Genomic DNA, 12,236 nt, shown 5'->3' with positions numbered 1-12,236 from the left:
CTAAGAATTACAGACTGCACAATTTAAGTTTATTTCTTAACTTATTAACTGCAAAGGGGCTTTCATATTGTTAAAAGCACCCAAATGTTATGAACTTTTATAGGCTTCATCTTTAAATCAGCTATCCCTAACTAACTGCTAGAAACACTGTAGGGGAGAAATAAATACAAGCATACATCAATGAACCATAGCTGGGCAATGGGCATTACTATCAACAAAGGTGTTCATTAAGATGCCTATCTGGGTTTTTAGAAATTTCTTTTTTAAAATGTTTATTGAATTTATTGGGGTGACATCCTATAGAATAAAAGCCTAATATGCAAATTGACCGAACAGCGGAACACCAGTCACTATGATGTGCACTGGCAACCAGGGGGCAGACGCTCAATGTAGGAGCTGCCCCCTGGTGGTCAGTGTGCTCCCACAGGGGGAGACCCGCTCAGCCAGAAGCTGGGCTCACGGCTGGCAAGTGCAGCAGCAGTGGCGGGAGCCTCTCCCACCTCCGCTGCAGGTGGGCAGAAAGGAGCAAGGGGTCCCAGACTGCGAGAGGTGTGTCTGACTGCCGGTGGATATCCCCCGAGAGGTCCTGGACTGCGAGAGGGCACAGTCTAGCTGAGGGTCCCCTCCACCCCACTGCATGAATCTCGTGCACTGGGCCTGTAGTTGGTTAATAAAATTATATAGGTTTTAGGTGTACACTTCTATAGTACACCATCTGTATATTGAATTGTGTGTTCACCACCCAAAGTCAAGTCTCCTTCCATCACCATTTATACCCCTTTACCCTCTACTATACCGCCCTTTCTCCTTTCTCTCTGGTAATCACATACTGTTGTCTGAGTCTATGAGTTTTTGGTTTGTTTGGTTTTTTGTTGTTGTTGTTGTTGTTGTTTTTTTTTGGGGGGGGGTAATCCCTTTACCATTTTCACCTAGACCCCCAACCCTGCCAAATAGGCTAATGTGAGTCTTCTAAAATAAAAATGTGGATTGTAATTATCTTATAATTGTATAATTATGTGAGTGTTTATGCTTTTCTTAGATTTCAAGTTGGTTACTTATTATAGCTTTTACAAAAAAAATGAGTGAAGAATTTATATATGTACAGAAAAAGAAATACACGTGGTTATTTCTCTGGGGTCATGTAGATTTAATTCAAATCTTACAATTTAGATTCCACATGGATTGCAATAAATGGATCTTCGGCATTGTTACTGATAGAGAAGTGAGCTTTGCCGTCAGCAGAGACATAGATTTTGATTCCTGTACACTTGTCACCAATTTTGTCTCCAGAAATGACATCGCAGTAGGTGCCAGCAGGAAGACCCGTTTGCAAATAGGAAGACAATGGCCTGTGACAGAAACGTGAAGATTTCACTTGAGTTCCACACAATGAAAAGCAAGGACGCAGATGACCTCTGAAATGAGCGGCCGCCCTTCATGCCACGGACACCACACAGTCAGGTCTCAGGGAGAAGAGACTCCAACACAGAGACCTTTCCGTGGGATGAGTTTTCTCAGGGACAGAGGAATCCTCTAGGAGACGAGCAACTTCCTGGTCAACAGGGAATACCACCAAACATGACGGGTGAGGACTGTCGGTGAGGATTTGAGTTGTACAGGCCCCTCAGGTAAGAGTACTTCCTGAGGTGCCCGGCCGGCGTGGCTCAGTGGTTGAGCATCGACCTATGAACCAGGAGGTCAAGATTTGATTCCTGGTCAGGGCACATGCCCCGTTTCAGGCTCAATCTCCAGTAAGAGGTGTGTGAGGAGGCAGATCAATAATTCTCTCTCACCATTGATATTTCTCTCTCTCTCTCTCCCTCTCCCTTCCTCTCTGAAATCAACCAAAATATATATTTTGAAAAAGTACTTACTGTGATACACAAATATTTAAAATATGTCCTCAGCTGAACTTAAAGAAATACAAATTACTTTCAAAAATTTTAATTTGATTGTTTTCCAAAAAATCTCTTTTTTTCAAGAGGCCAAAATGAATTTGGGCTGGATATAAAAATAATCTAGCATTCCTTTGAAGGAGTATATGGTTTTAAATAGAAGCTGTCACATACATTTATTTTGCTTCTCCCATCCACAAAAGACAGAAACTAAAGGACTAGACACAAGAAGAGATATGCTGGATTCTTTGTTTTGTCTGTGGAATATAATTTAGGCTGGAATGAGCTGAGCATAAATAGAAGTTGCCCTTGGACGGAGACATTTCAGCAGCTTGCAAAAAGGTGTAAGGCACGCTCTTGTCTCAAGTGTAAAATTCAACTCTCCTCAGGTGAATCGCTGACCCTAAGATACATATTCGTTACACATATGCTTTGAAAACGATTGGCATGGAGAGCAGGAAGTGAAGAAAAGGACCAGAGAACCAGATATAAGACTAGTTGAGAAAAAGAACTAGAAAAAGGTATTTCAGTACCAGGCAGTCATCTCCCATCATTGACATGAAAGGGGGTCAAGCGACATGTTCATCTAGTGATTTCACAACCTGTACACTAACATGGGTGGATGTGGGCGCATAGAACGTGCCTTGTACCTGCACATGGTATACAAGGTGTACAAACACCGCTCTTCTGAGAACAGAGAGCCCTCATCAAGAGGAGATCAAAGAGATCAAAAGAATAGGAACCATCATTTTTTTCTGGTTCATTTAATCCACTGACTAAAGACTTTTTCTGATATTAAAGAAAAAGTAAATGAGCAGCAAGAGGAAAGAATAAACCCAGAACACGTTAGTATAAAATATAATTTCTGATTGATATCTACTTACCAGTCATCATTGTTAAAGATAATGAATCCTTTGTTTCCTCTTCCAAAAGCTACTTGGTTGCTACCATTATCCCACCAGTTGGTAAAAAGTTCACCGTCAACCACATTACGGAACATGACCATGTTCCTGAAAGCAAAACACAGTAGGATTGCGATGCATTCTTCGACAGTTTCACATAAAATGCTAAGCAAGGTTATTATAAGAGGATCTCTCTGAATAAGGGCCCCACCTGATTTGACGCCAGCGATGCTCACAGACCCAGTCGTTGCCACAGGTGGTGTCTGGGTTAATGGTGACTTCTTTAATTACTCCATTAGTATTTGGTGGCCCAACCCAATCATTAATATCCTTCATTAGCAAAAAGAATAAAAAAATGCTCAGATTTTAAATATCAGTGTTGCCTCTTCCTTCTCCAGTATGCCAAACCCAATCTCTCCTGTTTGTCTCTAGAGTGTCTTCATGTAGAATTCAACTCCTTCAGTAGCTATCAGCCTTTCACCAAGTTCTCATCACCTTCCCTCTGAATTCTCATTTTCTAGTGCCATGTTTCAAAGATAAAATTTTTTAAAGCCTGGCCGGTGTGGCTTAATGATTGAGCATTCAACCTATGAACCAGGAGGTCACAGTTTGATTCCAATCAGGGCACATGCCAGGGTTGCAAGCTTGATCCCCAATAGGGGCATGCAGGAAGGATTCTCCTTCCTCCTTGATGTTTCTCTCTCTCCCTCTCCCTTCCTCTCTGAAATAAATAAAAATATATTTTAAAAAAATTTACTCAGATGAGTGAATTTACCAAATTTTTTCTCATCTGCATCTTTCCCAGTATACTCTGCACATTTCTGTTCTTTAATACATATATGATCCTTCTTCTTATAAAGTACTTTGCCTATTTTAACCTCAATTCAACTATATATTTTTTTTGCCTTCCATACAATTTTTTTTTTTTTTTTTTTTTTATTTATTTATTTATTTTCCTCTTAAAGTATTACAAAGGGTATTACATAAGTATCCTTTCCCCCCCCCCCCCCGCCCTTGACAAACCACTACCCTCCCTTACCCCCCAGTGTCTTATGTCCATTAGTTATGCTTATATGCATTCCATACAATTTTTTTAAAACATTTAACCAGTATTTATATTGCTTAAGTTATGAACAGGTGCTGTTTTAAGTTCTTCACACATGTTCATTTGTAATCCACATACCAGCCAGGTAGTAGCAGGTACTTATAAGAGGTACCAATTATACTCACTGTATCCTTTTGTTCAAGTGTTTGGGGGAAATAAGGAGGTATGTTTCTCATGTTTCAGAAATAGCTTGCATAGCATTTAACAACAGAGACCATGAATTTTAGTGTTTTAATATCCACTCCATTGCTAAAAGAGGCCTGGGTCAGCTTACACGTAAAGAGTTGATAAACAAATAATAAATGTAACAGCATCAGGTAAACTTAGAACAAAGCTGCCCTCCTTTTCTTGAGAAAAAGGTATGTTGCACGACACCAACACTTACTTTTCCATTCACAAAATACCTTGGCCAACGGAAGCTTGACATGACTCGTGTGAACCCATATGGATGGGCGAGCATAAATGCCACTCCCATTTTGTAGAGTCTGGAAGTTACAAAACGATACCATCGTAAAAGAAAGTAATGTTTTCAGTGTTGTTAAAAGGTAGGGGGAGACCAAATGGAGAACTCTGTTCCCACCTGGGGTCCCAGAAGGTAAGGATGGATGAGCCTCCAGCGCCGTGTCCCCGCTGGTTGTCATGGTTGTCCACAAAGACGAGGGCTCTGTCGGAAGGCATGAAGCCCCAGCCTTCTCCCCAGTTCCTGTGGGCGCGCACACACATACCATAGAGTAACTTACATGTGTGTTTCTTTCAGTATATAATGAAATTCTCTCACTGAAAGGATTTTTGTGTAAGGTTTATATGTACAGGGGTGGGCAAGAGTAGGGCTACAGCTGTTCACATAGAAATCATACAAATAAATAATACAACAACTAATATATCAGTAATAGGGGAATAATCTCACAACCATAAACCTACTTTTGCCTGCCCCTGTATACAGTCTATGTAGATATAGCTCTGTTATCTATGAATACACTCCATGTGTGTATATGCACACAAATTACTTGTATTGCATTCGCGTTACCGGTATTTCTGTAATTTATAAAATCCCTTCGGAAGTCTTAGGGATGGTGATTGAGATGGACTTCAGAAGGATCAACGTCCATCGCATACAGAATGGCAAACGGGTGTAAAAGAAGGTTTCCATGTTTGCGTTTACAATACAGACATTTTAAAACGTGAAACCATTTGAGAGGAGGCTCGTGAATGCCACAGCATGGCCACATTGTAGGGACTTTCTCAATGACAGACCATTCTAGTAACAACCTGGACTTCCCAGGTCAGTGCCGGCAGTCAGCTTAGGAGAGTCATGTAAGCCATAGATGAGAAGCCCCAGGGGATGGCTTTCTAGACATACTTCCTGGGACTGACATTCTCTACAATAAACATGACCCATTCGAGTCCGGGGAGCGAGCACACTTGCTGTTGGTAACTGAATCCTCGCCAGGGTCTACATAAGGTCTTCAGAAGATAACTCCTATCGGCATAATGTGATATGTAATCAGTCTGTAAAGTGAATCCAAGAACCAGGCGTGTGCCACTCACCTCAGATAGGCCATCTTCTCCCCGTGCCACTTGCGCAGCACTGTGCCCAGTTTGGCACCGTACTTGAACTCCGTCACTCGGCCGTTGTCGAAGTAGTCACTGCTCTTAATGGGCTCACCACCCAGATCGATTACCTGGAAGAGTTACTCAAGTAGAAGAAATGTAGGGGGAATGCCATTTTAGGTTATACCTTTAACCAACAAGTGAATGTCATACAGAAAATGGCTTTTGCCCACCTGGCACGTCTCAGTGGTTGGGCGTCGACCTATGAACCAGGAGGTTACAGTTGGATTCCAGGTCAGGGCACAGGCCCGGGTTGCGGGCTTGATCCCCAGTGTAGGGCGTGCAGGAGGTAGCCCATCAATGATTCTCTCACATCATTGATGTTTCTATCTCTCCCTCTCCCTTCCTCTTTGAAATCAATAAAAAGTATTTTTTAAAGTGGTTTTAAACAATGTTACTTGACATGCCCCAGATGATGCTCCTTATTCCAAGATTCTCATTTTTGTTGTTACGGTATTTACTACGATATTAAAAGTGACTAGACAAGGTGGCCTGCTGTCCTGTGAAAACCCGCATCTGATGGAGTCTTCCCTGTAAACAGATACCCTCACAGAGCAATCCCTATCTGGCCAACAGCATCTCTAGGTGCCTGATAAGTACTAACTTGCCTAACTTCCTGACAACAAAGACATCACTATGACCTTTTCCTCACGTGAAGAAACTGCAGCACAGGGAGGTTAATCAATGTGCCTGAAAGAACACAGCTCCTAGTGCTACAGACAAGCCTTAACCTCTCGCAGCCTGGCTCACGACAACCAGACTATGGCCCGTCTTCTCTGATGGTCTCTGATGGGAGACGGTCCATTACAAAGAGGTGCTTGCAGCCTAAACGGAATCTCTGCTCTTCCTTAAAACCCCTTGTGATCAAGACTTAGAGAGTTCGACGAAGAAGGGCTTCTGAACAAAAGGAAGTTAAAGACACTGTCCTCGCCTGCCTGGTGTGGCTCAGTGGTTGAGTGTTGACTTATGAACCCGGAAGTCACAGTTTAATTCCCGCTCAGAGCACATGCCCAGATTGCAGGCTTGGTCCCCAGCAGGGGACGTGCAGGAGGCAGCTGACTGATGATTCTCATCATTGATGTTGATATCTCTCCCTGTCCCTTCCTCTTTGAAATCAATAAAAAATATATATTAAAAAAAAGAACACTGTCCTCTACAACTGATTCCTGTTCTGTGTGGATGATTCAGTTACTAACCTACAGAAGTTATATTTTAATGAAATACGTCACTCATTTTCTGATCAATTAAGCTACATTGTATGTGCACACATGTCTAACGCACCTCCTGGTAAATGAAAGGTTTACTTCCTTCAGGGAACCAGGTTGTGTTCAGAGGCTGCAGTTTGTCCAGAATTGCCTTCATGTCTCCGGGCCACATGTGCTTCGAGGCGTCGATTCTGAAGCCGGCCACCCCGATGTCAATGAGGTGGTTCATGTACTCGGCCACCTTGGAGCGCACGTAGTCTTTCTCCAGGGCGAGGTCAAGAAGACCGACCAGGCGACAGTCTCTGACCTATGGAGGCAGAAAGTTCGTGACTGATGGATAAGACATGGTGTCCAAATGAGCACCCATGTGGCCAGTCATTCACTTGTTCATCAATAAGTATCTCTATAGTGTTGTCTTCGCCTTGGGCACTGGGGACATGGACACTCTGGTCGGGACATACCTTTGAGGTACTTCCTGGTGTGAAAACGGAGCATGAAGGAAATGAAGTGGCTGAGCTTTTTAATTGGGAATCAGTAACTTGGAGAAAGTGTGGTACCTATTGCTTTGAGTTGTTTTATTTTTGTCCAATCAGACCTGGAGCCCTGTTTTCTTAAGGAAGCTAAGGTAGCACTTCAGTGGAGATGAACGACCGTGCAGAGAAGGGCAGACAGAGAGCTCTTTGTTCGGGTCGAGGCGGAGTCCCTAATTACCTGGTAAGCGTCATTGTAGTTCTCGATGTCCCCACTTGCAGTTCTACATTTACCGTCGTTGAAATCCCAGGCCGAGAACGGGACGGAGGGGAAGTCCCGGCTGCCAGGGTTGAAGAAACTCCCACAGGTGCTGCTGGTCCCCGGGCTCACGCCGTTGCCGCACATGTGGTTGATCACCGCATCCACGTAAATGTGCACCTGAAAGGCAGCGCTTCTGCTTCAGGTCGATCGATGGCGAGGGAACCATCTAGAACATCATCGACCGAAGCTGACAGCATGTCCATAACACTCCAGACTAGTTCTTTTTCTTAGTTACGTTATAACGTTCCTGCCTAGAAGACCAAGTGTACAGGGAAATCAGGTGAACCAAAGACCTACGTGCCTGCCAGCCACAAGGCCAAGTGTTTACATACATGGGAAATGAGCAGAACCAGAAACTCCCGTGACTGTGAACGGAGGCAAAGAGCCTTTGCTGGGGGAGGCAGGAGTAAGTGGAGGAGAGATTGCGGATCTTGGAAATGTCCATGAGTTGCCCTCTGCTACCGACTCAGCCTCTGAAGACGGGGTGGTAAACTGTCTCTTATTGTGTTCCTCATCAGAGGGATGGTTTATCATCAAACAGCCCGAGGGGAAGAAGACTCAGGAATTACGGATGGAGACACAAGCCACGTGGGAGGGACCCAGACATTGTCACTGGAATGTCCAATTCCTGACGAGAAAGTATCCCCGGAAATCTGTACAGTCACAAGGGTTAAAGGTTGATATTTGCTTTATAAGCAAGATGCCTTTAAACCCCGACTTAATCTTTAGTAGGTAAATGGCATACATACAAAGAATGATGAAGAATGAATATAAGCTACAATTAAACTTTAGTTACAGGTGAAGTATAAAGTAAAATAAAAAATATGGGAAATGTTCTCAAAAGGAGCAAGAGATGGGGGGCGGGCAGAGAGAAATTATATTTTTACGTAATTCATTTATTTTTTATTTTTTAAATGTATCTTTATTGTTGAAAGTATTACAGATGTCCCTCTATATTCCCTCATTAACCCCCTCCACCCCGCACCTGCGCGCCCCCCCCCCCCCCCCAGGCCTTCACCACACTATTGTCTGACATAGATATTTTAAAGAAAACGAATTCACTTACGCCAACGTTGTTACATCTGGTCACCATGTCTCTGAATTCATCTTCGTTTCCTGATCTTGTACATAACTTGTAGCTAATCGGTTGGTATCTTTCCCACCAAGGTCTTGAAGGGTTATTAATGATAACATTTTCATTGGGTGGAGAGATCTACAAAGAAAAACAATCTTAGGTATCAAATGGTGGCTTACTTGGTATCACTGGATAGTCTAGAAAACAATCCGTGGCCTTAAATTCTTTCTCAATCTTTGTATAAACTGCTTCATTTTTCTATAAGCACTGGACACGATGAACAGTCTATTGCTGCTATCCCGCTGAAGAAAGAATATACCAGAAACAGAACCTAAAGTTGCTAACAATACTGAATTTTGTATGTTCCTCACAAAACTCCTTTGAGGGCATATGAAATACAATTCCTGGGCTTCACCGACACAGAGGAGACCATGTGCTATAAGGCGCAGCAGCCCCGCGACGTACGCTGTGAGCCAGACCCACCTGCACCCCTCCGAATCCTTTGGGACCCAAGTACCGCTCACATTCCAGGGCGATGTCCGCCCAGCGCCACTCAAACAGGTGGACGATGGAGGTGCGCCCAGGCTTGGTGTTGGGGGCGTACTGAGCCCAGCAGAGCCCGAGGGCTGAGAGCAACAGCAGGAACTTCATTTTGCTCTGAAGTTGTCAGCGTTCTTTTCAGCCACTATTTATATCCCTGCAAGAAGCATGGTTTACAAAGCAAATGTTCACATGAGCAAATACTCGGGGCACAAAATGTTGACTCATAATCTGAAAGGAATTATCAATAAAGCATAAGATTGTCCAGGAAATGAATCCAACTGACCTCTGGGAACCTTAATGTTTTCTTTATTAGGGAATATCAGCCTTTTTTAACATCTGGCACTTTATAGACATAAAAAGCAGTCCCCAATCATGTATTATTTACTTATCATTCGATTTTATTTCCAAAGCCCTTCAAAGATAGAAGGAAAAGAACAAACAGAGCCAACTAAATTCATAGGCAGAATGTTGCCTTAGGCCTGGCCAGTGTGGCTCACTGGTTAAGCATCAACCTATGAATCAAGAGGTGAAGGTTGGATTCCAGGTCAGGGCACATGCCTGGGTTGCAGGCTTGATCCCCAGTGTGGGGCTTGCAGGAGGCAGCCAATCAATTATTCTCCCTCATCATTGATGTTTCTATTTCTCTCCATCTCCCTTCCTCTCTGAAATAAAATATATATATTTTAAAAATTGTTACCCCTAGCCCCAATTTTTCGGTTACTTAAATTTCTGCACCTAAGATTTAAGAAACAGTTTGGAAATTGAATGTCTATGAATTAAGGAAACAGAACATTTCATCTCTCCATCAAATCATGTGCTTAACACATGTCTAGAGAAGTAATGTGTGAGTATATATGCTTTTTCTTTACCCCTGTCCCCAGCAGTCTCACGTCTCAGACAGGTACAAATACATATTTTAACATGTACATGAATTAACATTAACCAAGAACAGAAAGTTATCTACTCTTGTCATTTGTAGTCATTAGTCTATCATCAGTTCTCAACACTTCAGCAGTCGAACGACCCTTTCACAGGGGTTATCTAAGACCATCCTGCATATCAGATATTTACATTACGATTCATAACAGTAGCAACACTACAGTTATGAAATAGCAATGAAAATAATTTTATGGTTGTGTCACAACATGAGGAACTATATTTAAAGGGCCAGAAGGTTGAGAACCACTGGTAGATGCTCTATAAATATCTTTATAGCAAGTAACTTAATAAAAGTATTAAAAATTGCCCTAACCAGTTTGGCTCAGTGGATAGAGCGTCAGCCTGCAGACTCAAGGGTCCCAGGTTCGATTCCGGTCAAGGGCATGTACCTTGGTTGCGGGCACATCCCCAGTGGGGAGTGTGCAGGAGGCAGCTGATTGATGTTTCTCTCTCATCAATGTCTCTAACTCTCTATCCCTCTCCCTTCCTCTCTGTAAAAAATCAAAATATATTTTAAAAAATAAAATAAAAGTATTAAAACTTTTAGTAGCAATGTCACATCTATGTCTGTTATTTCATCACTTGTATTTCTCTCCGGGTGTTTTTATATTTTTTCTGTTTTCCCAGTTTTCAATATTCTAGAACGTTAGGTAGTAATACTACTGCAGCACTTGGTCAAGGTAATGGTTTCTCTTCTAAAAATAGTCACAATCCCTCTAAGTTTTCCATGGAATCTCATGTACAATTTTCTTAAAACAATACCCTGTCGCCTAGGAGCCCTCCCTTTACCAAAAGAAAGGAGAAATAAATGCAGGAAAAATGCACCTGAGATCAGGATAGTAAGTCACATGGGAAGGTTAGAGAAGAGAAGGCAGACAGTCAAGTTTGCCTACAGTTCTCTGCAGGGAGCGCTGCCTTTTGAGTGAAGGTTTGGACGCATTTCAAATCTAAATTGTACGTTTTGTGCTGGTGGACACTGAGACTTTAGATGTCAACAAACCTAAAATAGATTGTGACACTTTGAACTCTATCGAATCATATGCCAGGAGCCACTTATTTCAAGACAAAAAGGGGGGAAGGGATTACAGGATACTAAAAAAAGCAAACTGTAAAATAACTTACCACATCAACTTCTGTAAGCCAGCAATCCCACAAATCCTCCGTTCAGTCTCTTATCAACGGTAAAAATTAAGAAAACAAACAGTTCTTTTTTTCTCTTCAATTAAGGGAAAAAAGGCTGCATTTTAGACTTTATAAACTGCCCATAATCCTCCTCCTCCCAGTAGTGGCTCTGAGGACCCTGCTGAGTTCTCCAAACCCACGTGGTACCCGGTCTAGCCTCAGCCCCACTTGGCATCAGGTCAGGCCAGTCTCCTGAGCGCCTGGGCTTCCCGCCCTGTCCCCCCCTCCTCCAGCCCGCAGCCTCTCCTCACTCCTCTGCCAGGTTGCTTTCATTTTGTCCTTCCTTTCTCTTTCTCTGAGCCTCTCCCAATCTGACAACCCTTTCTTTTCTGAATGGTTTATATTAATCCATTGGGGGGAAAATTGCTAAAACAAACAAACAACGCCCTTAAAGACAGATTAGAATATCGCTGTGTTAAATGAGTTAAGTAACATAAGTGTGACTAGAATGTAAACGAAGTCTCTAAACCAGAAATCTAATTTTGAATGCAAGCTTTGCCATCGGCTCTGAGCCTGGAGGAAAACCATGAAGTCTGTACATTACATGTCGATCCTCATTTAGCAAATGGGAATCATGGTATATGTTAAATATTCAAAAATAACTACAGCTAGCAACACGCATCCAGTGCTGCTGGTGCCATTTCCGTGTATTAGCACTTTGATTTCTCACGTGTGTAAATGCAAGAGAGAGCTATGCTCGTACCCAGTTTTAATTACTGAGACCAAACTGTGACGCCATAGTGAGCTTGTAACCCAGTCCGATCAGCCTGTCACTGGGTGTCACAGAGTATTGTATGTGAAGGTATTTTGGAATCTGGGAATTTGCTTGGCTAGTAGTAACTGTTGACAGACATGAGCAGAGCAAGGATGATGGGCCAGGTACAGAAACTCACCAGGGCAGAAAGCCCTGGATGCCTAGCAAGGGGCAAAACTGGGAACCCACCACCACCACTGCCGCCGCCCCAGGGTAACCTATCCTCCCCTAGA

General features: G+C 42.9%; 1 protein-coding gene across 1 annotated transcript; it reads right to left on the bottom strand.

The window, feature by feature from the left end:
- Nucleotides 1–1,123: 1,123 nt before the first annotated feature.
- On the bottom strand, nt 1,124–11,375 carry LOC138996383 (pancreatic alpha-amylase). The gene is made up of 11 exons (XM_070397569.1): nt 11,190–11,375; nt 9,069–9,282; nt 8,577–8,723; nt 7,430–7,627; nt 6,795–7,025; nt 5,451–5,584; nt 4,483–4,605; nt 4,288–4,387; nt 3,009–3,127; nt 2,780–2,905; nt 1,124–1,349 (listed from the first exon to the last, which is right to left on the bottom strand). The coding sequence occupies exons 2-11, from the start codon at nt 9,234–9,236 to the stop codon at nt 1,160–1,162; spliced, it is 1,536 nt and encodes a 511-aa protein (XP_070253670.1). The 5' UTR covers nt 9,237–9,282; nt 11,190–11,375; the 3' UTR covers nt 1,124–1,159.
- Nucleotides 11,376–12,236: the final 861 nt, after the last annotated feature.

Source organism: Myotis yumanensis, unplaced genomic scaffold, assembly GCF_028538775.1.
Source record: "Myotis yumanensis isolate MYYU_CA2020_CCGP unplaced genomic scaffold, mMyoYum1.0.hap1 SCAF_17, whole genome shotgun sequence".
Classification (NCBI taxonomy): Eukaryota; Metazoa; Chordata; class Mammalia; order Chiroptera; family Vespertilionidae; genus Myotis; species Myotis yumanensis.
This window is presented reverse-complemented; position numbering and strand designations above follow the sequence as displayed.

Coding starts and splice junctions, on each gene's coding strand:
- LOC138996383 (XM_070397569.1), bottom strand. CDS start 9,236: ATGAAGTTCCTGCTGTTGCTCTCAGCCCTCGGGCTCTGCTGGGCTCAG. Junction 7,628..8,576: donor CCAGATGTAACAACGTTGGC/GTAAGTGAATTC, acceptor GCTGCCTTTCAG/GTGCACATTTACGTGGATGC. Junction 4,388..4,482: donor CTTACCTTCTGGGACCCCAG/GTGGGAACAGAG, acceptor TGTAACTTCCAG/ACTCTACAAAATGGGAGTGG.